Source organism: Pan troglodytes, chromosome 11 (genome assembly GCF_028858775.2).
Source record: "Pan troglodytes isolate AG18354 chromosome 11, NHGRI_mPanTro3-v2.0_pri, whole genome shotgun sequence".
Taxonomy (NCBI): Eukaryota; Metazoa; Chordata; class Mammalia; order Primates; family Hominidae; genus Pan; species Pan troglodytes.
The window spans coordinates 79,738,853-79,762,102 of record NC_072409.2 but is presented as its reverse complement, the minus strand read 5'-3'; the positions used below and the strand labels follow the sequence as shown (position 1 = coordinate 79,762,102).

The 23,250-nt window shown below is 40.9% G+C and overlaps 2 protein-coding genes across 9 annotated transcripts in view; one reads left to right on the top strand and one right to left on the bottom strand.

The window, feature by feature from the left end:
• Positions 1–23,250, top strand: part of CLTA (clathrin light chain A) — a 113,616-nt gene that overhangs the window by 33,681 nt on the left and 56,685 nt on the right. The gene's annotated exons all lie outside the window — the stretch shown is intronic.
• The window catches only part of GNE (glucosamine (UDP-N-acetyl)-2-epimerase/N-acetylmannosamine kinase), a 62,225-nt gene that overhangs the window by 10,110 nt on the left and 28,865 nt on the right, over positions 1–23,250 (bottom strand). For all 5 annotated transcript variants that reach the window (XM_003312073.5, XM_063788600.1, XM_520577.8 and 2 more), the window contains 5 exons: positions 21,187–21,638; positions 11,971–12,123; positions 9,059–9,271; positions 4,165–4,252; positions 2,391–2,601 (listed from right to left, as the gene is read on the bottom strand). In XM_003312073.5, coding sequence (XP_003312121.1) covers positions 2,391–2,601; positions 4,165–4,252; positions 9,059–9,271; positions 11,971–12,123; positions 21,187–21,638 — 1,117 coding nt within the window. The remainder of the gene's footprint in view (positions 1–2,390; positions 2,602–4,164; positions 4,253–9,058; positions 9,272–11,970; positions 12,124–21,186; positions 21,639–23,250) is intronic.

The window sequence follows — 23,250 nt, the reverse complement described above, 5'->3', positions numbered from 1 at the left end:
AACCCTGTCTCAAAAAAATAAAACAAATTACTGTGCTTTTTGATATGTTTTAATACCAAACAGGGATAGTCCCTCCTGATTACTTGTCTTTATATTTTTTCTTTGCACAACTGACTTTTGTACTTTTAATGTTAAACTTTGAGAAATTCCACTGTGATTTACAATAATTTTACTAAATGTAAAACAAATACCATTGAAATATTTACTAGATTATGTTGATCTTATAAATCAAATTGGGAAAACACTGACATCTTAAAAATAATCAGCACTTCCATCCAGGGCATTTTTTTCAAGGCTTTATGTCTTACAGTAAAGTTTTAGAATTTTCTTTATATAGATTACATCGTTCCTGGTTTCAGTTATTCTTAGGAGTTTTTGTTGTTGTTCTGAATAAGATCTCTCTTTCCACTTATATTATTTTGTTATTAGTGGATTTTTATATCTCAAATACAGGGTTAGAGCTGTCACTAGGATTGTCATTAAAAATAAATCTAGGTCAGGCACGGTCGCTCACACCTGTAATCCCAGCACTTTGGGAGGTCGAGGCTGGCAGATCCCTTGAGCCCAGGAGTTCAAGACCAGCCTGGGCAACATGGTGAACCACTGTCTCTACAAAAAATACAAAAATTAGCCAGGCATGCTGGCATAAGCCTGTAGTCCCATCTACTCAGGAGGCTGAAGCACAAAAATCACTTGAGCCCGGGAGGCAGAGGTTGCAGTGAGCCGAGATCACGCCACTGCACTCCAGCCTGGGCGACAGAGCAAGACTCAGTCTCAAAAAACAAAAATACATCTAGAGCTGGGCACAGTGGCATGTGCCTGTGGTCCTAGCTATTATACTTGGGAGGCTGAGGCAGAGGACCATTTAAGCCCAGGACCTTGAGTCCAGTCTGGGAAACATAGGAAGACCTTGTCTCTAAAAAAAATTTTTTTTAAATTAAGAGAATAAAAAATCTAGAGTAGTGCTTCTCAATCTTCGCTGTGCATCAGAATCACCTGGACAGCTTTTAACGAAGAGCGATGCCTGGCCCCCAACCCCAGAGACTCTAATTTAACCAGTCCAGGGTGGGAGCCAAGCATTTTTTTGTCTATTAATAATGTTTTTTGTTTTACCCTATCAATAATCTCCATTTTTGCTATTCCTTCCTTTATTCCCTCATAACTTCCAAAATTATGTGAGATAATGCTGCACAAAACATCTTTCTTTTCTTCTTGATGTCAATGGGAATGCCTCTAGAATTTCACCATTGAAAAAGATGTTGGCCTTTCATATGGAATAAATCATCTTTCTGTTAAGAAACTATTCTTCTATTAGTTTTTGTTTTGTTTTTTGAGATGGAGTCTCACTCTGTTGCCCAGGCTGGAGTGCAGTGGTGCGATCTTGGCTCACTGTAATCTCCGCCTCCTGGGTTCAAGCGATTCTCCTGCCTCAGCCTCCCAAGTAGCTGGGATTACAGGTGCCTGCCACCATGCCCAGCTAATTTTTTTTTTTTTTTTTTGTATTTTTAGTAGAAACAGGGTTTCACCATGTTGTCCAAGCTGGTCTGAAACTCCTGACCTTAAGTGATCTGCCCACCTGGACTTCCCAAAGTGCTGGGATTACAGGCATAAGCCACTGCATCCAGCCTTCTATTAGTTTTTAAAAGAGTATTTATAAGGGAGGCCTCTTGGCTTTTCTTGAGAAAATTATGTTTTGTTTTGCTTTCCTTATTTGACCTAATGGTATTAATAAATTTCCTACAACTTTACATTTAAAATCTTTGCTATTTCTCATCGTCTCTGGAAGCTTTATACACTCACACTATTTCAAACAAAGATTTTTCTAGTAGGTTTATTCTAAGTCATTAGAGATCACTTTAACATGAACAGTTTGTTATTTTTATGAATGTTCTCTCACCTGTCAACACTGGGTGATGGTTTGGTTAACAGATTGAAGGTATGCTATACTCAATAAAGAGCAGAACTGTAAAAATGCAAAATGGAAAATCCACACAACTGATCACATTCTAGAGAAGAGGCAGCTCCCTTCACCATTTGCTGATACCCCTCACTTGGGCAGTGATAGTAATCAGCATACTCCACACTCCAGGCTGTTACCAAGTATAGAATTTCAGGTCTTTTGGGTGGCAAAAGCCCGATCTGATGCCTAAAGGGGTCTTCCCGCTGTCAAGTCTACCGTCTTGGATTCCCAAAGAATTTACTTCTTTGAAATGTTAATGATCAGTAAAATAGTGAGACAAACATTGTAAAGGATCCATAAGTCAATACTATCAGCAAATGATTACAAGCTCTTGTGTATGTTTCTAGTCTTACCTTCCAACTATATATACTTAAAAAAAAATCAATCGCTCATATGGGATATAAAGTTAGGAGTTTAGGAGTTATTTTACCTTCATGCTGACTATTGCAACTCGGAGGTTCGTCCCGCCGAGATCAACGGCCAAGGCACTTAGAGTTTCAAGAATATGGTCAATATCTTGAGAGATATTCTCCTTCACAGGAGGAAAGCAGAATTTCTTTTGCAGTGGCTCTTGAAGATCGATAGATTTGAGAAACTTCAAAATCCTTGGAACAGCATTTCCATCCCCATATATCTTTGAACTGCAATATACAAAAAGTCAATTAAATTATATGCTTCTGCCATACATGTTAAATGGTAGTGAGGGTATAATATAATGGAAACTGAGACTTCAGGTAAAAATAATTCATGCTTCTTCCTAAAGTGACATCTTCCTGCCGTGCACAGTGGCTCACACCTGTAATCCCAGCACTTTGGGGGGCTGAGGCAGGAAGATTGCTTGAGCCCAAGAGTTTGAGACCAGCCTGGGCAACACAGAGATAGCAACTCTATCTCTACAAAAAGTAATTTTAAAAATCATGTTTAAAGAAATAAATAGGCTGGGTGCAGTGGCTCACACCTGTAATCCTAGCACTTTGGGAGGTCGAGGCTGGCGGATCACCTGAAGTCAGGAGTTCAAGATCAGCCTGGCCAACACGGTGAAACCCCATCTCTACTAAAAACACAAAAATTAGCCAGGCGTTGTGGGTGCCTGTAATCCCAGCTACTCAGGAGGTTGAGGCAGGAGAACTGCTTGAACCCGGGAAGCGGAGGTTGCAGTGAGTCGAGATCGCACCACTGCACTCCAGCCTGGATGACAGAGCAAGACTCCGTCTCAAAAAAAAAAAAAAAAAAAAAACAACCAACAGTAACAAAAAAGAAATAAAATAACATCTCCACAAGATATACATACTTCAGAACATCATGTTGTACACAATAAATACATACAATTTTATCTGTCAATTAAAAGTTAAAAACTATAAATCATAATTATACAGAACTAAAAAAATTTTATATAAAATAATATCTAGATCTCTTCAGCAACATTGTAACTAAGTGCCTGTATTTTTTTGCTTTTTTTAGTTTTTATCTTTATATTTCTGAGAAAACAAAATTATTTTCAGAAAGAAATATTCAAATACAGGGAAATCTCATCGATTTGAAACAGAAAGGAGGGTGGTCAAAATTAATTAAAAAGCTGAACTAGACTTTTTAAAAAAAATCAGTTACATTATTTTCTAATATTTATAGAAAGCCAAAGAAGGTTAAATAAGTGTAGCAAAAGTGTTGTATTAATTAAGAGAAACAAATAAGGCTGGGCGCAGTGACTCACGCCTGTAATCCCAGCGCTTTGGGAGGCTGAGGCAGGCGGATCACCTGAGGTCAGGAGTTTTGAGAACAGCTTGCCCAACATGGTGAAACCCCATCTCTACTAAAATTACAAAAATTAGCCAGGCGTGGTGGTGCGCACCTGTAATCCCAGCTACTTGGGAGGCTGAGACAGGAGAATTGCTTGAACCCAGGAGGCGGAGGTTGCAGTGAGCTGAGATGGCGCCACTGCACTCTATCCTGGGCAACAGATCAAGAGTCCATCTCAAAAAAAAAAAAAAAAGAAAAAAGAAAGAAAATATGTATTCTACATTGGAACCTTTGGAACAGTAATAGTGGGTATGATATTAGCAATCCCTGTCTCCCCAGCAACTAGGGGCCCGTAGGCATAAGAAGGAAAGCTCTGTTAGGATGATTAAACAGTGATTGTAGCTCTAAAATGGTACTGAAGGTAGCTCCCCTTTTAAATCACTCAACAAAGAATGTTTTATACTCACCAAGGGTACTGTTTACCAAACTGAAGGTGCAGTGCTTGCAATATTTTGTCCTGGGTGTCAGCATCCCGGACATGAAGAACATTCTCCCCTAGGTAAAACCAGTGACACATTACAAGGATTTGGAAGTGGAAATATCCAAAGAATAAAGAAATTATCAGTGTACTATGCTCATAATTAGACCTGAAATCCAGCTGACTTCAGGTTAAGTCTTTTGTTAGGGAAAATTCAACTTTTCTACTTTATACCTTTTAAAGTACTCTTGGCAAGATTTCAGTACATCAAACACTTAAGGGCCCTAGGGTCCTTTATTCCCAAGGAGAACAAATCAAGTTTTTGTTTATTAAAATAAATAAGGTAGACTAACCTGGCATCCACTTACCATTTGCCTAGTCATCTATGAGATTCACTCTCTTTCAACCTGCCCTGCCTTCCATCTACTCAGCCAGTGGTTCACTTGGCTGGTCAGGCAGTCACTTTCCCTCCAGACATTTCCTGACCAATATGAGGGAGTAAATCTAGCGAAAATGGCCACACTGTTCAATGGGTTTGGCTAAGAAGAGAAGAGTGGACGAGTAACAGCTGGAGAGAGGTGTGGGGTCAAGAAAGGAGTTGTTTTGTGTTGTTTGTTTTTAAGATGCGAGAGGCTTAGGCATGTTTAAATGATGAGGAGGTTAAATAAAGAAGGATGAGAAAAGATCACTCATGGATAGGTCCCTGAGAAGGCAGGAGTGGTTGGGATTGAAAACACAGGTAGAAGGATGGGCAGTGGACAGGCAGGAGAGACACCCACACCCATACCCATGCCCACACCCTGCTATAAAAAAGGTAAGAAGGAAAGGATGGATGGGCATGCACATTTATATACGTTTATTTAAGTGTAGTGGCAAAAAGTACAGAGACCATGTTGGCATATGGTTCAATTCTCCTTTCACTTTTTTTTTTTTGAGACAAAAAGTCTTGCTCTGTTGCCCAGGCTGAAGTGCAGTGGCACAATCTCAGCTCACTGCAACCTCTACCTCCCAGGTTCAAATGATTCTCCTGCCTCAGCCTCCTGAGTAGCTGGGATTGCAGGCGTGTACCACCACGCTTGGCTAATTTTTGTATTTTTAGAGATGGCATTTCACCATGTTAGCCAGGCTGGCTTGAACTCCTGACCTCAAGTGATCCACCTGCCTTGGCCTCCCAAAGTGCTAGGATTACAGGCGTGAGCCACTGTGCATGGCTGTCCTTTCACATCTTAAATGAACTCAGCAGTATTCACCACCCCGTCCTTAAAACATTTTATTTTGGGGGCTTTATAGATAGCACACTCTCCTTGTTTCCCTCCAACCTCACTGGTGTTCCTCTTCAGTCTTCCTTGCTGGCCCTTCCCTCTTCACCAGAACTCTAAAGATTGAAGGGCTCCAGAGGTTGGTCCTGGGCTCCATTCTCTGCCCTATTTACAAGTCTTTTTTTTTTTTTTTTTTTTTTTTGAGACGGAGTCTTGCTCTGTCACCCTGGCTGGAGTGTAGTGGCACGATCATAGCTCACTGTAACAAACTCCTGGGCTCAAGTGATCCTCCCACCTCAGCCTCCTGAGTAACTAGGACCACAGGCGCATGCTACCAGGTCCACCTAATTTTAAAATTTTTTTGTAGAGATAAAATATCACTATCTTTTTTTTTTTTTTGAGACAGAGTCTCGCTCTGTTGCCCAGGCTGGAGTGCAGTGGCGCGATCTTGGCTCACTGCAAGTTCCGCCTCCTGGGTTCATGCTAAAATTTTTTTGTAGAGATAAAATATCACTATCTTGACCCAAGCTAGGGTCGAACTCCCAGCCTCAAGCAATCATCCCACCTTGGCCTCCCAAAGCACTGGGATTATAGGTGTTGAGCCACCGCACCTGGCCTGGGTTTTAAATACTATCTATGGCTGGTGCCATTATCTTCAATATCTTTTCTTCATACTAGAAACAGAATTTTTAGCCAGGCATCTGATCCCCAGCCAAAGATTATATTCTGGCTGGTGTTTACAACTAATTGATCACAACCAGTTCCTCCTCCCCCAGCACTGCTTCACTAAAAAAAAAAAAAAAGAAAGAAAGAGAGAGAGAAAGAGAAAGAAAGACAAAGAAAGAAGGAAGGAAGGAAGGAAAAGAAAGAAGGAAAGAAAACAAACAAAACACAGACTGGGCACAATGGCTCACATCCATAATTCCAGGACTTTGTGAGGCCAAGGTAGGAAGGATCACTTGAGACCAGGAGTTTAAGACAAGCCTGGGCAACAAAGCAAGACCCTGTCTCTACAAAACATTTTGTAAAAACATTAGCCAGGCATGGCTGGGGAGGCTAAAGTGAGAGGATAACTTGAGCCCAGGAATTCAAGGTTACGATGAGCTATGAATACACCACTGCACTCCAGCCTGAGCAACAGAACAGTATCATTTCAGACAAAAACAAAACAAACAAACAAACAAAAAAGACTATATTCTTCAGCTTGCCTTGCAGCCAGATGTGGCCATGTGACTAAGTTCTGATGGATGTGAGAAGAAAGATTTGCAACTTTCAGGTCTTGCTTTTAAAGGGAAAGGCATCTTCTCTTTTCCTTCTTCCAAAGGCTAAAACAGAGACTTGCAAGCAATAGCTAGAGCAACCACTAAGAAAATAGATGGGGGCTAAGTCTGATGATTGTGGAGCTGCCATCCACTGAGAAAGAAAGAACATTTAACTTATTTCAGCCACTATTATTTAGGGTCTCTGTTATAGCAGCCAAACTGACAACCAATTATGCATCATCTCTATACCAATGACTCTCAAATTTCTATCTCCAACTCTAACTCTTCCTGGAACTATCTAGCTGTTTACTAGCCATGTCTGCTTTGATATCTAATAGGCATCTCAAACTTCACATAGCTATAAGAGAACTCTTAATTCAATCCCTCCCCAAATCTGTTCCTCCCTCAGTGTCCCCATATCACTGCCCAATCAGAAATCTAGGCTGTAATGGAAAAGTGTGTATCATTAAAGGAAAAAGAACTGGACTAGAACCAAGGAGATTAGTTCTAGCTCTGCTCTTTCTCCAATTCTTCATAATTGCCACCTTTCTGTTATATTTACATCTTCTTCCCTTCTCATTCCCAGCATATCACTGCCCAATCAGAAATCTAGGCTTCCTTGTTGATTCCTTTCACCTCCACATCCAAGCATCAGCAAGTACTATAACAAGACCCAAATCTAACTTTTTTCCGTCTCTAATACTTCATCAAAGCCACTATCATCTCTCATCTGAGCAACTGAATCAGCCCCCTTACTGGTCTCCCTGCTTTTATTCTTGCCCCCACCCCTGACATTCCATTCTGTATATTAGCAACCGGAGTGATCTTTCCAAAATGCAACTCTTGTCATGTCATTCCCTCCCATTACACTTAGAAAAAATTCCAAATGACTTACCCTGGCTTACATGCATCTGTTTCCTTCTCTAACATCACCTGTATCACTCTGCCTCTTGCTCACTACTCTACAGCCACAATAGCGCTTCCATTTCTCAAATACACCAAGTTCACGTCCCGGCCCTCACACTGGCTGTTGCCACTGCCTCTCCCCAATCCTCACATAGCTGACTCCTTGTCATTCAGATTTCAGCTTAGGTGTCATCTCCTTAAAGAGGGCTTCCTTTAACCAATCTAATGGAGTCCATCATATACCTTGTGTTACAGCAGGCACAGCATATAGAATTCCTGATATTTTTCTTATTTCTTTTGTGTATGTCTATCATCTATCTCCTCTCCCACTAGAATGTAAGTTGCACGAGAGCCCAGCTCTTCTTGGTCTAGTTTATTGCCAAATCCCAGTGCCTAGTACATGGTAGGTGTTTACTAAATATTTTCTAAATAAATTAATTGAGGAATTTGAAAGAATTTCCATCTCATGGCTTCCATTTTCTCTATGAAGTGGGGAGTAAAGTAATATGCTGGGAATGAGAAGGGAAGAAGATCTAAATATAACAGAAAGGTGGCAATTATGAACAACTGGAGAAAGAGCAGAGCTAGAACTCATCTCCTTGGTTCTAGTCCAGTTCTTTTTCCTTTAATGATACACACTTTTCCATTACAGCTTCCATTAAATTCCACTGCATGTAAACAGGATTAGAACTTGAACTAATGTTAATAACAGGACCTAGCTCAGTTAGCAAATTCATTAATAATAATCCTACTTATACTTAAGGGGCACTTTACTTAGAACTACCATACTCTAAAGTACTGACTGAAGGGATTCTACATTAGGCCCAGAAAATAAAAGACTAGCATTCATATATTCATGAAACATTCAACCACATTCTCTCTTAAACACAGCCATGAAAGACCATAATTAAAAACCACTTAGGCTGGGCGCGGTGGCTCACGCCTGTAATCCCAGCACTTTGGGAGGCCGAGGTGGGCGGATCACGAGGTCAGGAGATTGAGACCATCCTGGCTAACAAAGTGAAACCCCGTCTCTACTAAAAAATACAAAAAATTAGCCGGGCTTGGTGGCTGACGCCTGTAGTCCCAGCTACTTGGGAGGCTGAGGCAGGAGAATGGCGTGAACCTGGGAGGCGGAGCTTGCAGTGAGCCGAGATCACGCTACTGCACCCCAGCCTGGGCGACAGAGCGAGACTCCATCTCAAAAAAAAAAAAAGAAAGAACCACTTAGTGCTAATTGATATTACAAAGACAATAAAATGTAAGTAGAGATCTAAAATATTTGGTAATCACTGTGTGCTATTTATCGACTATAGATTTTAGGCTTCAACTGGTTATTAACCTCATTCACTCACTTGTTCACAAAATATATGCTCAGTACTGATATATGCATACCTTATAACAACTCATGTATGTATAAAGCCTAGTCAGTTGAAGTATGAGCAAAGGTAAATACCTGTTTCTCTTCCAATCTGACGTGTTCCCAGGTTGATCACAGGTGTTCCAAAAGCTCCAACTTCTCGAACCCCACAGCTGCTGTTCCCAATCATACAGCCAGCATGGGCAACCAACTGTATAAACTGGTCAAATGGGACGTGTTTAACTGCACGAAAGTTGGGATGATGCTCAATGCCCTTCTTCCGCATCACTCGAACCATCTCTTTGCTCCCTATGAAAATGAAAAGAACCAATTGGTAAATGGTTTGTGAGATAAAGAAACCATTTTCATTGGCAAGTATAGCCCACGTAAAGAAATCTCCCTAAAAAAACCTCACATCAGTTATTAGGGAAATAGTAATTTTAACTACTGGCTTTTTCATGAATGATGGATATCTAAAATGTCCTCTGCTTCACTCATCTAGGAACTCAAAAAGCAGCAGTTGGGACTTTTCAAACAGAACTAGGCAAAGCAAATAACTTTTATCAATGCCCTAGTAAAAGCCTTTACCTTGAACAACAATTAAGAGGCTAAAGACAGGCCAACAGCCTGTATCTCTTAACCTGAGAGTTCCCAAATGGAACCCTCTCAGGCTCCACACACCAAGCTGATGAGAGAGCCTCTGCCCAGCTACACTCACCTTTACACTAACAAGAACTCGGTGGGATAGCACTCCCATTTATGTGAACTAAACTCCAAGAAAATACACATAGATTCTGATAACTGTGGCTTCTATTTTAACTGCATGACTTAATACAAATTTAAAGATACATGAAGGGGAGGCAATATTTAATGTCCCTCTGCTTGCCTCTCAACTGACCCTCTCCTAACTACCCCATACCTAGGGAGGAAAATTGCTAACCTGACTGGTTAGAAGGCAGAGGTCTGACCACACCATGCTTACCACTGGGCAGGTGCCACTCATTTAACCAAAGCTGTGCATGCATGGTTCTCAATTTTTTTAACTTTCATTGTGTTGCCAGGTAGGTAAATGGACTCAGGGTCTAACTCCCTGGAGAAGGCCTGGCCACTTCTCTCTATATACAGTCTTGCCAGAGCATCATCTGTAATTATTGTACAGGTTGAGCATCCCTTATTTGACATGGTTGGGACCAGAAATATTTTGGGTTTCAAGTTTTTTTGGATTTTGAAATATTTCTTATTCTGTAATACTTACCAGATCAGCATCCCCAATCTGAACATCCAAAATCCAACTGCTCCAATAAACGCTTCCTTTGAGCATCATATTGGTGCTCAAAAAGTTTGAGATTTTGGAGCATTTCAGATTTCAGATTTTTTGATTAGGGATACTCAAACTGTAGTACATGGCAGACCAGAAGGCACCACTACTATTCCAAGATTCAGGTTTCGATTCAGTTGAAAGCCCCTCTTTGGCTTAAGGCTTCAATAATCCATTTTCCGGAGGGAGTCCTGTACTGGGGAACAGGGCACTAAGCCAGATAATGATAAAGTGATGCCTTGATTCTTATTTTCCTATTGTTCCCTGTGTATAGCTTATCAAAAACCCTGTGGAGGGTAGAGGCAAGTGGCAGCCATGACTTAGATATACCTGGGACCCTTTACTTTCATAGAAAAAAAATACCTCTAATTCTAAAGTATATACAGCCAGGAAAGTGTATTATAAACAGAATATATCATTGACAATGAATGCTGAACGAGAATGATACATAGTTACATTACACATATTTATAAAAAATTTAAAGGTCAGAAAAGAATAAATATTAACATTTTTGAAATATTGATACATTACCTGGAAAAAATCTGGGTTGGGTATTCTTAAATTTTTTTCCAACTAATATCCTACTTTGTTCTCCCTAACAGAAAAGATTCTTCAAGGGAATACTAAGACAGAGGTTCTTTCAGAGTAAGCTGGTGATATCTTGACATTGCAGAGAACGGGTTCTGCCTCCTTTACCAAAAAAAAGCCTAAGAACTCAACAATGAGTGGTGTCAGCTAACGATAACCAGTGTTTGGAAATTCTTCAGTGTTAGGCTATGTTCTGACATTTCTCATTAATATCTCACACCCCCATTAACTCGCCTAAGGTCTCAGCAGTACCAAAATCTATAGTACCATCCACTGGTAAGCAAGTGATCAGCCAGGGCAGGCTTGAGGATGAACCGGTTGGGACTGGCTGGGGACTCCAGATTTAAACTGCTTCAGCTCAAGATTACTTTAAGGTATAGCTAACATAAATATGAAAGAAAGCAAGAAAAAATATTAGTGGCTATTTTACTGTGGATAGTGGAATCACTACTTTTCTAGAGATTCTTTCACTTCAACTTTTTTTTTTTTGAGATGGAGTCTCACTCTGTCACTGAGACTAGTGTGCAGTGGCATGATCTCGGCTCACTGCAACCTCCACCTTCCAGGTTCAAGTGATTCTCCTGCCTCAGCCTCCTGAATAGCTGGGACTACAGGTGCCCACCACTGTGGCTGGCTAATTATTGTATTTTAGCAGAGACAGGGTTTCACCATCTTGGCCAGGCTGGTCTCGAACTCCTGACCTCAAGTGTTCTGCCTGCCTCGGCCTCCCAAAGTGCTGGGATTACAGGCATGAGCCACCGTGCCCGGCCATCTTTCACTTCAACTTCTAAGATTTATGTCTCTTGGCTTCTGCAGTTTCTTAACTGGTGGAAACTGGAGGGAAAATATTAGTACTAAACATGAGACTAAAGTAGACAGTAGACAGACTTTTTATTATTAAGTTTCTACTGGACTTGGCAAAAACATTACAAACTTTTTGAGTTATAGCAAAATTGGTAATCCTTTGAAAATTGGAATGCATTTCAGAATAGAGTGCCCTTCAATGATAAGATGAGCAAGATAGGAAGGCAGTTAAAAGAAGTAATAGAAACATAAAATTGGAAAAAGTAGGTGGCATAATTTCATTTTCAAGTTCAATTACCTGCATCAATATTTGGAAACAGGACTAGGGTCCGCTTGTTAAATGAGATAAGTGCATCCAATGTTAATTCAAACATTTTTATGGAATGCTTAATGTCAGTGGTCACAGGGTGCTGTAGTGCAACAATGTAATCTTTAGATTTTACATCATCACCTGTTTAAAGAAAATCAAACCACATTGCTTCATTAGTTAAGAATCTTAAAAGAGAAAGAAGCAAATTCTGAAAGCAAGACTCTAAGTCTGTGCTTTTAAAAATTCTACGATAGAAACAGTTTGTCAAATTGTGAACAGGGCATCCAAATTAGAGTCAAATGATAAGGATTTACAGCAACAAATCCAAGTATTCAGCAAACTTAACATTTTACAAAGACATGCTGCCACAAACATAACTTTAAATAGCAGGCACTAGAAATTCACTGTTTTAAAACCCAAACTATTCCAAAGCACTCAAAAAATGTGACTCTTCCCAATTTCTAACTAATGTTTTTAGTGAATATTCAGCAATATCAATGAATAATAATATGTTGCATATCAGGGCATTTTGAGGCTGAACAAGCATTAAACATATTTCCTAGAATGCACAGGAGCTTTCCTGTACTATCACCTACCAGATTCATCAAGTGGCAAGTGTTTCTAACTCTGTTAAAGGACTAGGAGAGTTTCGCTCATCCCTAGGCTGGGATCCCAAGGACGGCTCCTCAGCAAAAATTTAAAATGTAAAAAGTTTAGATTGACAGTGCTATGTCAAACAACGCAAGGTATTTACCAATAGGGCCTATATTATCCCATAAAACTGAAAGTGAGCTCCACTTACTTATTTTTTTAATTAAGTTTATTTATTTTTCCATAAGTTATTGGGGTATTAGGTGGTATTTGGTTACATGAGTTAGTTCTTTGGTGGTGATTTGTGAGATTTTGGTGCACCCATCACCTGAGCAGTATACTCTGTACCATATTTGTAGTCTTCTATCCCTTGCCCCCTCCCACTCTTCCCCCCAAGTCCCCAAAGTCCACTGTATCATTCTTAGGCCTTTGCATCCTCATAGCTTAGCTTCCACATATCAGTGAGAGCATACAATGTTTGGTTTTCCATTCCTGAGTTACTTCACTTAGAATAATAGTGTCCAGTCTCATCTAGGTCACTGCAAATGCTGTTAATTCATTCCTTTTTATGGCTGCATAGTATTCCATCATAGATACAGATATAGATGTAGATATATAGATGTAGATATATATAGATACACACACACACATAGATATATAGATGTAGATATAAATATATATATATAGATACACACACACACACACACATATATATACACACCACCGTTTCTTTATCCAATCGTTGATTAATGGGCATTTGGTTGGTTCCATGACTTTGCAATTGTGAATTGTGCTGCTATAAACATGCGTGTGCAAGTATCTTTTTCAAATAATGACTTCTTTTCCTCTGGGTAGATACCCAGTAGTGGAATTGCTGGATCAAATGGTAGTTCTACTTTTAGTTCTTTAAGGAATCTCCACACGTTTTCCATAGCGGCTGTACTAGTTTACATTCCCACCAGCAGTGTAGAAGTGTTCCTGATCACCACATCCACACCAGCATCTACTGTTTTTTGATTTTTTGATTATGGCCATTCTTACAGGAGTAAGGCGGTATCGCATTATGGTTTTGATTTGCATTTCCCTGATCATTAGTGATGTTCAGCATTTTTTCATATGTTTGTTGGCCATTTGTATATTTTCTTTTGAGAATTGTCTATTCATGTCCTTAGCCCACTTTTTTATGGGACTTTTTCTTACTGATTTGTTTGAGTTCATTGTAGATTCTGGATATTAGTCTTTTGTCAGATGTATAGATTGTGAAGATTTTCTCCCACTCTGTGGTTGTCTGTTTACTCTGCTATTCCTTTTGCTGTGCAAAAGCTCTTTAGTTTAATTAGGTCCAGGCTATTTATCTTTGTTTTATCGTATTTGCTTTTGGGTTCTTGGTCATGAAATCCTTGCCTAAGCCAATGTCTAGAAGGGGTTTTCCCATGTAATCTTCTAGAATTTTTATAGTTTCAGATCTTAAAGTCCTTAATCCATCTTGAGTTGATTTTTGTATAAGGTGAGAGATGAAGATCCAGTTTCATTCTCCTACATGTGGCCAGCGAATTATCCCAGCACCATTTGTTGAAAAAGGTGTCCATTCCCCACTTTATATTTTTGTTTGATTTGTCGAAGATCAGTTGGCTGTAAGTATTTGGGTTTATTTCTGGGTTCTCTATTCTGTTCCATTGGTCTATATTCCTATTTTTGTACCAGTAACATGCTGTTTTGGTGACTATGGCCTTATAGTATAGTTTGAAATCAGGTGGTGTGATGCCTCCAGATTTGTTCTTTTTGCTTACTCTTGCTTTGGCTACATGGGCTCTTTTTTGGTTCCACATGAATTTTAGAATTATTTTTTTAATTCTGTGAAGAATAATGGTGGTATTTTGATGGGGATTGCATTGAATCTGTAGATTGCTTTTGGCAGTATGGTCATTCTCGCAATATCAACTCTACCCATCCATGAGTATGGGATGTGTTTCGCAGTATCAGCTCTACCCATCCATGAGCATGGGATGTGTTTCCATTTGTTCATGTTGTCTATGATTTCTTTCTATCTTTCTTTCTTTTTCTCTCTTTTTTTTTTCTTTTTGATGTAGTCTCACTCTTGTTGCTCAGGCTGCAGTGCAATGGTGCGATCTCGGCTCACTGCAACTTCCGCCTCCCAGGTTCAAGCGATTCTCCTGCCTCGGCCTCCCAAGTAGCTGGGACTACAGGTGCACATCACCATGCCCAGCTAATTTTTGTATTTTTAGTAGAGTCAGGGTTTCACCATGTTGGCCAGGCTAGTCTCAAACTCCTGAACTCAAATGATCTGCCCGCCTTGGCCTCCCAAATTGCTGGGATTACAGGTGTGAGCCACTGCACCCAGCCTATGATTTCTTTCAGCAGTGTTTTGTAATATCCCTTGTAGAGGTCTTTTGACTCCTTGGTTAGGTATATTCCTAAGTATTTTATTTTATTTTATATTTCATTTTATTATTTTATTTTACTTATTTTATTTTATTTTAATTTTGCAGCTGTTGTAATAGGGGTTGAGTTCTTGGTTTGATTCTCCGCTTGGTTGCTGTTGGTGTATAGAAGAGCTACTGATTTGTGTACATTAATCTTGTATCCGGAAACTTTGCTGAATTCTTTTATAAGTTCTAGGAGCTTTCTGGAGGTGCCCTTAGGATTTTCAAGGTAAATAATCATATTGTCAGCAAAGAGTGACGGTTTGACTTCCTCTTTACTGATTTGGATGCCCTTTTCTTCTCTTGTCTGATTGCTCTGGCTAAGACTTCCAGTACCATGTTGAAGAGGAGTGGTGAGAGTGGGCATCCTTGTCTTGTTCCAATTCTCAGAGGGAATGCTTTCAACTTTTCCCCATTCAGTATTACATTAGCTGTGGGTTTGTCATAGATGGCTTTTATTACATTAAGGTATGTCCCTTGTATGCTGATTTTGCTGAGAGTTTTAATCATAAAGGGATGCTGGATTTTGTTGAATGCTTTTTCTGCATCTACTGAAATGATCATGTGATTTTTAATTCTGTTTATGTGGTGCATCACATTTACTAACTTGTATACATTAAACCATCCCTGCATCCCTGGTATGAAACCCACTTGATCATGGTGGATTATCTTTTTGATATGTTGTTGGATTTGATTAGCTAGTATTTTGTTAAGTATTTTAGCATCTATGTTCATCAAGTATATTGGCCTGTTGTTTTTTTTGTTATGTCCTTTCCTGGTTTTGGTATTAGGGTCATGGGGGCTTCACAGAATAAATTAGGGAGGGTTCCTTCTTCCTCTATCTTGTAGAATAGTGTCAAAAGGATTGGTACCAATTCTTCTTTGAATGTCTGGTAGAATTCTGCTGTGAATCCATCTGGTCATGGAATTTTTTTTGTTGGTAATTTTTAAATTACCATTTCCATCTTGCTGCTTGTTATTGATCTGTTCAGGGTATGTAATTCTTCCTGATTTAAGCTAGTAGGGTTGTATTTTTCCAGGAATTTGTCCATCTCTTCTAGGTTTTCTAGTTTATGTGTGTCAAGGTGTTCATAGTAGCCTTGAATGATCTTTTGTATTTCAGTAGTGTCAGTTGTAATATCTCCTGTTTCATTTCTTTGTGAGGTTATTTGGATTTTCTCCCTTCTTTTCTTGGTTAATCTTGCCAATGGTCTAACAGTTTTATTTATCTTTTCAAAGAACCAGCTTTTTGTTTCATTTACTTTTTTTTTTTTTAAGACAGAGTCTCACTCTGTCGCCCAGGTTGGAGTGCAGTGGCACGATCTTGGCTCACTATAGCCTCCACCTCCTGGGTTCAAGCAATTCTCCTGCCTCAGCCTCCTGAGTAGCTGGGACTACAGGCCTATGCCACTACGCCTAGCTAATCTTTGTATTTTTTAGTAGAGATGGGGTTTCACCATGTTGGCCAGGATGGTCTCTATCTCCTGACCTTGTGATCTGCCCGCCTCGGCTTCCCAAAGTGCTGGGATTACAGGCGCGAGCCACTGTGCCCGGCAACAGTTTCTTTATGAAAGAAGGATGGCAAAGTAGCAAAAACTAGAAGTCTTTTTAGACCAGGGAAAAGTAAAACGCAAGACAATGAGCCAGAGCAACTCATCCCTGGCAATAATACATTTCATACAAAGTTTGCACCTGCTTCTCCACCTGGCACTTCTGATATTATTACCAGTCTTTGTATCTATCCGTAATTCAGCAGCCTCAGCCCTTTCATAAATCCTTTCCATAAAGGCATTTTGTTTTCTGTTGTAAAGTCGTATATTTACTGTGATATGCCTTTCATTATTAGGAATTTAACATGCCTTTTTAACATTGCTAATTTTAAAATTAAGATTGTTATATATTAACACTCTGGTTACAAAGCTGCAATGTTATATATGGCCTACCCAACCCTATCTTCCTGTAAGCAGAGTGATAGCATGAGAAGTTCCATATCAAGGCCAGGTGCGGTAGCTCATGCCTATAATCCCAGCAGTTTGGAGGGCTGAGGAGGGCGGATCACCTGAGGTCATTGGCGAACATGATGAAGCCCCATCTCTACTAAAAATACAAAAATTAGCCAGGTGTGGTGGTGTGCGCCTGTAGTCCCAGCTACTCAGGAGGCTGAGGCAGGAGTATTGCTTAAACCTGGGAGGCAGAGGTTGCAGTGAGTTGAGACTGCGCTAATGCACTCCAGCCTAGGTGACAGAACTCCAGCCTTGGCAACAGAGCAAGACTCTGTCTCAAAAAAAAGAAAAAAAAAAAAAAGAAGTTGCACATCAAGAAGCAGGCACAGGTTTTATATAAAATGTATTACTGCCCAGTGGTGGATGGCTCTGCCTCATTGTCTTGAGTTTTCTTTTTCACTGGTTTAAAGACCAAAAAAAAAAAAAAGCAATTTTAGCTGTTCTGTTGTCCTTCTTTTCATAAAGAACTGCTTAAATTGTCCCAAATAGGACTTTAAGCCCTACAAGTACAATTCAATTTTGCTACATTCTGCTTTCTAATGGTTATTTGCTGTTTTTTGTTTTGAGACGGAGTCTCGCTCTGTTGCCAGATTGGAGTGCAGTGGCGCGATCTCGGCTCACTGCAGCCTCCGCCTCCTGGGTTTCATGCAATTCTTCCGCCTCAGCCTCCCAAGTACCTGGGACTACAGGCGTGCGCCACCATGCTCAGCTAATTTTTGTATTTTTAGTAGAGATGGGGTTTCACCATGTTGGCCAGGATGGTCTCAATCTCTTGACCTCATGATCTGCCCGCCGTGGCCTCCCAAAGTGCTGGGATTACAGGTTTGAGCCACCGCATCTGGCCTGGGTTTTATGCTTGGTTTTTTTTTGTTTTTTTTTTTTTGAGATGGAGTCTCGCTTCTTCACCCAGGCTGGAGTGTGGAGTGCAGTGGTGCAATCTCGGCTCACAGCAACCTCCCTGGGTTCAAGCAATTCTCCTGCCTCAGCCTCCTGAGTAGCTGGGAGTACAGGCATGTGCCAGCACACCTGGCTAATTTTTGTATTTTTAGTAGAAATGGGGTTTCACCATGTTGGCCAGGCTGGTCTCCAACTCCTGACCTCAAGTGATCCACCTGCCTGGGCCTCCCAAAGTGCTAGGGTCACAGGCATGAGCCACTGCACCTGGCCAAAACTAGTGTTTTGTTTTTTTGAGACAGGGTCTTATTCTGTCACCGAGGCTGGAGTGCAGTGGCACAATCATGGCTCACTTCAGTCTTGAACTCCCAGACTCAAGCAATCCTCCCACTTCAGCCTCCGGAGTAGCTGGGACTACAGGCACACACCATCACACCCGGCTGATTTTTGTATTTTTTGTAGAGACAGAGTTTCACCATGTTGCCCAGGCTGTTCTCAAACCCCTAGGCTCAAGTGATCTGCCCACTTTGGCCTCTCAAAGTACAGAGATTACAGGCATGTGCCACCACATCTGGCACATTATTATTTTCTATTCATTACAAGTTTTTCAGTGATACAAGTTTTCCAGAATACCTAGAGAGCTAATGGTATAATTAGAACAGAATCCAAGAGTGTTTCATCGGAAGCATACTAAAAGGAGAGACTGAAGAGACAGAAGGTTGTTCCACCAGCATTATCTAGACGATCCCTTGATAATTACAAATCTGTCCAAGCATAAGAAATATTTAGAATGGGCCAGGTGCGGTGGCTCATGCCTATAAACCCAGCAGTTTGGGAGGCCGAGGCAGGAGGATTGCTTGAGCCTAGGAATTCATGACTAGCCTGGGAAAAATAGTGAGACCCCATCTCTACAAAAAATTTTTAAAAATTAGCTGGGCATGGTGGTACATGCCTGTAGTCCCAGCTACTCAGGAGGCTGAGGTGGTAGGATCACTTGAGCCCAGGAGGACAAGACTGCACCATTGCACTCCAGACTGAACAACAGAAATATGTAGAATGGATTACGTTATATAGCAGGAAAGCCCAATTCCTTTCCTGGTGTAATGTAATCTAGATTAAAAATATACAAAATCTCTTTGCTTATTCAATTTTCTTTTTCTTTCTGTGTTTTTTTTTTGTTATTGTTTTTTGTTTTGTTTGTTTTGTTTTGTTTGAGACAGGGTCTTACTCTGTCACCCAGGCTAGAGTGCAGCAGTGTAATCACAGATCACTGTAGCCTCAACTACTCAGGCTCAAGTGACCCTCCCATCCCAGCCTCCCAGGTAACTAGGACTACATGCACACAGCACCACGCCCAGCTAATTTTCTTATTTTTTGTAGAGACAGGGTCTTGCTATGTTGCCCAGGCTGGCCTTGTAACTCCTAGGCTCAAGCAATACTCCCTCTTCAGCCTCCCAAAGTGCTGGGATTACAGGGTGAGCCACCATACCTGACCCAACCAAATCAATTTTCTGTTCATTAATTTTATAATTCAATAGATCTGCCTCTTAGAAATGAAAGGTCCTAAATAGATTATTAGTCCTAATTTGTCCCCTAGGTAGTACTCTTACTATAAATTAACCAACTGACATTCTGTTTGTAAACTTGGATTTTTTTACCTCTGATTAGCAAAAGATAATTTCTAGGAAGCTAGAGCACTGAACAATAAAAATTTTGGAACATAGGGCTTATTTACAAAGATATACTCTAAGGCTACAACTATGACTTTTGCTTTTTAATAATAATCATCATAATCCCTTATATTAATAAGTACTTATGGCTTACTGCTTCCAACATTCATAATCTGAGTATTCCAACAATTCTATAAGAAAAGCATTAAAAATAAAAATGAGCCAGGCGCGGTGGCGCATGCCTGTAATCTCAGCACTTTGGGAGGCCGAGATGGGCGGATTATGAGGTCAGGAGTTTGAGACCAGCCTGACCAACATAGTGAAACCCCGTCTCTACTAAAAATACAAAAAAAAATTAGCCGGGTGTGGTGGTGTGCGCCTGTAACCCCAGCTACTCAGGAGGCTGAGGCAGGAGAATCGCTTGAACCTGGGAAGTGGAGGTTGCAGTGAGCCGAGACTGAGCCACTGCACTACAGGCTAGGCAACAGAGTAAGACTCCATCTCAAAAAAAAAAAAAAAAAAATGACCATTTTGCCAATGTAGTAAAAAAATTCAGAAAATCAGGCCAGGCACGGTGGCTCACGCTTGTAATCCCAGCACTTTGGGAGGCTGAGGTGGGCGGATCACCTGAGGTCAGGAGTTCGAGACCAGCCTGGCCAACATGGAAAAACCCTGTCTTTACTAAAAATATGAAATTAGCCAGGCATAGTAATCCCAGCCACTCGGGAGGTTGAGGCAGGAGAATCGCTTGAACCTGGGAGGTGGAGGTTGCAGTGAGCCGAGATTGTGCCACTGCACTCCAATCTGGATGACAGAGCAAGACTCTGTCTCAAAAAAAAAAAAAAAAATTCAGAAAATCAAACATAAAAACACCCATAATCCCACACCAGAAATAAATATAATAAATGACTTGGTGTACATACTTCCTAACCATTCCATTATTACAGTTTTTAGTAAAATGGCAGATTACAGCTGGGTGCAGTGGCTCACACCTGTAATCCCAGCACTTTGGGAGCCCAAGGTGGGCGGATCACTTGAGGTCAGGAGTTCGAGACCAGCCTGGCCAACGTGGTGAAATTAAAAATACAAAAATTAGCCGGTCGTGGTGGTCCACGCTTGCAATCCCACATACTTACTTGGGAGGCTGAGGCAGGAGCATCACTTGAACCTGGGAGGCAGAGGATGCAGTGAGCCAAGATCACACCACTGCACTCCAGCCTAGGCAACAGAGCAAGACTCCATCTCAAAAAATAAAATAAATAAAATAAAATGAAATGGCATATTACACTTATAATTTTATAGCTCCCCCTTTTGACATATTAGGATCGTTCTTATAACTAATATATTTAATGGATTAAAAGCATTCCATTCTATAAATATAGCAGAGATTTTTAAAACTCAATCCACTAAGCCTATTTTACAGAAAAGGTAAACCTCAGAGAGGTAAAGTCATACCACAGGGCAAGGTCTATGAACTAAAACCTTGGCCTTCTCATTGCTAACAGAATATTCTATCCATAATAGTTTCCAAAAGGATTGAAATAGACGGAACATTTTCTGACAAAAACAGCCATTAGACTGACTAACGTCTGAGACACGTACCTAGCCACATGCGAATGATGCTCATGTAGTCTTTGTTCTTGGCTGAGAGAAGTTTGTCATAGGAAGGGCAGCCTGCCAAAAGGATGCGATCATGGTCCTCACACATGGATATCAGGTGCTGCTCTGCACTGCGGGTGCAGCACACATGATAATGAGCCAGTTTTGTTATGGCATGTCTGATAGAGTCATCAATGGTCCCACTGACTTCCCCACCTTCAATGTGAAGGATTCGGATGTTCATCAAGGCAGCAGATGTGGCCAGAGCCAGGGCATCAAACCTGTCTCCATGAACAATCATGATATCAGGCTTCAGGCGATTAAGGACATCTGGCAGCTTCACTAGGGCCAGGCCTACTGACTCCACCATGGCTGCCTCATCTTCTCCCCTCACAATTGTGTGTAGCCTGGTGTTAATGTCAAAGTCATCTTGTTCAATCATTCGATATGTATTTCTAAAGCCGGGAAGAAATAAAGATATAAGAACATGTTCTTAAACACAGAGCCGTAACATACAAGAAAAGCAATCTAACACCAACTCTGAAGTGAGAAACATTAAAATAAATAAATTGAAGTATAACTTACAAACATAAAAAGCATAGACCATAAGTGTAAACAGCCTGATTAAGATTCTTTTTTTTTTTTTTTTTTTTTTTTTTTTTTGAGATGAAGTCTTGCTCTGTTGCCCAGGCTGGAGTGCAGTAGCGCGATCTAGGCTCACTGCAACTTCTGCCTCCCGGGTTCAAGCAATTCTCCTGCCTCAGCCTCCTGAGTAGCTGGGATTACAGGCATGTACCACCACACCCAGCTAATTTTTCTATTTTTAGTACAGATGGGGTTTTGCCATGTTGGCCAGGCTGGTCTTGAACTCCTGACCTCAGGTGATCCACCCACCTTGACCTACCAAAGTGCTGGGATTACACGCGTGAGCGACTGCACCCGGCCAGAGAATTTTTTTATTAGGAAGAAAGAGACTAAACTTTTAACAGTGGTCAGCACTTTTTATATACACTTAGGGGAAAATGTTCTTTACCCTTTTTTTTTATTTTTTTGAGACAGAGTCTCGCTCTGTCGCCCAGGCTGGGGTGCAGTGGTGCGATCTTGACTCACTGCAACCTCCACCTCCCAGGTTCAAGCAATTCTCCTGCCTCAGCCTCCCGAGTAGCTGGGACTACAGGCGTGTGCCATCACGCCCAGCTAATTTTTGTATTTTTAGTAGAGACAGGGTTTCACCATGTTGGCCAGGATGGTCTCAATCTCTTGACCTCGTGATCCGCCCGCCTCATCCTCCCAAAGTGCTGGGATTACAGGTGTGAGCCACCGTGCCTGGCCAAACCTTTTTTCTTTAAGAAAACATTTCATGGTGAAAAGTCTCTCACTTTTGTCTCCCAGTCATCCAATTCTTCTCCCAAGAAGCAACCAATTTCTTGTGTTAGAATGTACCTTAAACATGCATTTTCATTAAGTACTAGTCAAATTTCCTATTTAACGGTCTCATCAGATAAACACTATTCTTCCACCCTTGGTAACTGTGGTAGGCAGATAAAAAACCTACTACCATTTCCCCGAGAGCCTCTCTTCCACTAGTCTTCCTGTCAAAGCTTTCTCAGAGCAGTAAAAGAACCCACTCAAACTTTCATCTCAGGCTCTAGCTAAAATTTCTGTTCTACTGAGAGGATGCTCCTAAATAGCCAGAATTCATTTTATATTAAAAAAAAATCTGGACGGACGCAGTGGCTCACGCCTGTAATCCCAGCACTTTGGAAGGCCGAGGCAGGTGGATCACCTGAGGTTGGGAGTTTGAGACCAGCCTGACCAACATGGAGAAACCCCGTCTCTACTAAAAATACAAAATTAGCCGGGCATGGTGGCGCATGCCTGTAATCCCAGCTACTCGGAAGGCTAAGGCAGGAGAATCACTTGAACCCGGGAGGTGGAAGTTGCAGTGAGCCGAGATCACGCCACTGCACTCCAGCCTGGGCAACAACAGCAAAACTCCGTCTCAAAAAAAAAAAAAAAAAAAAAAAAAAATCTGTGGATCCCTGAGCTATCCATTAAGTTTCTTCT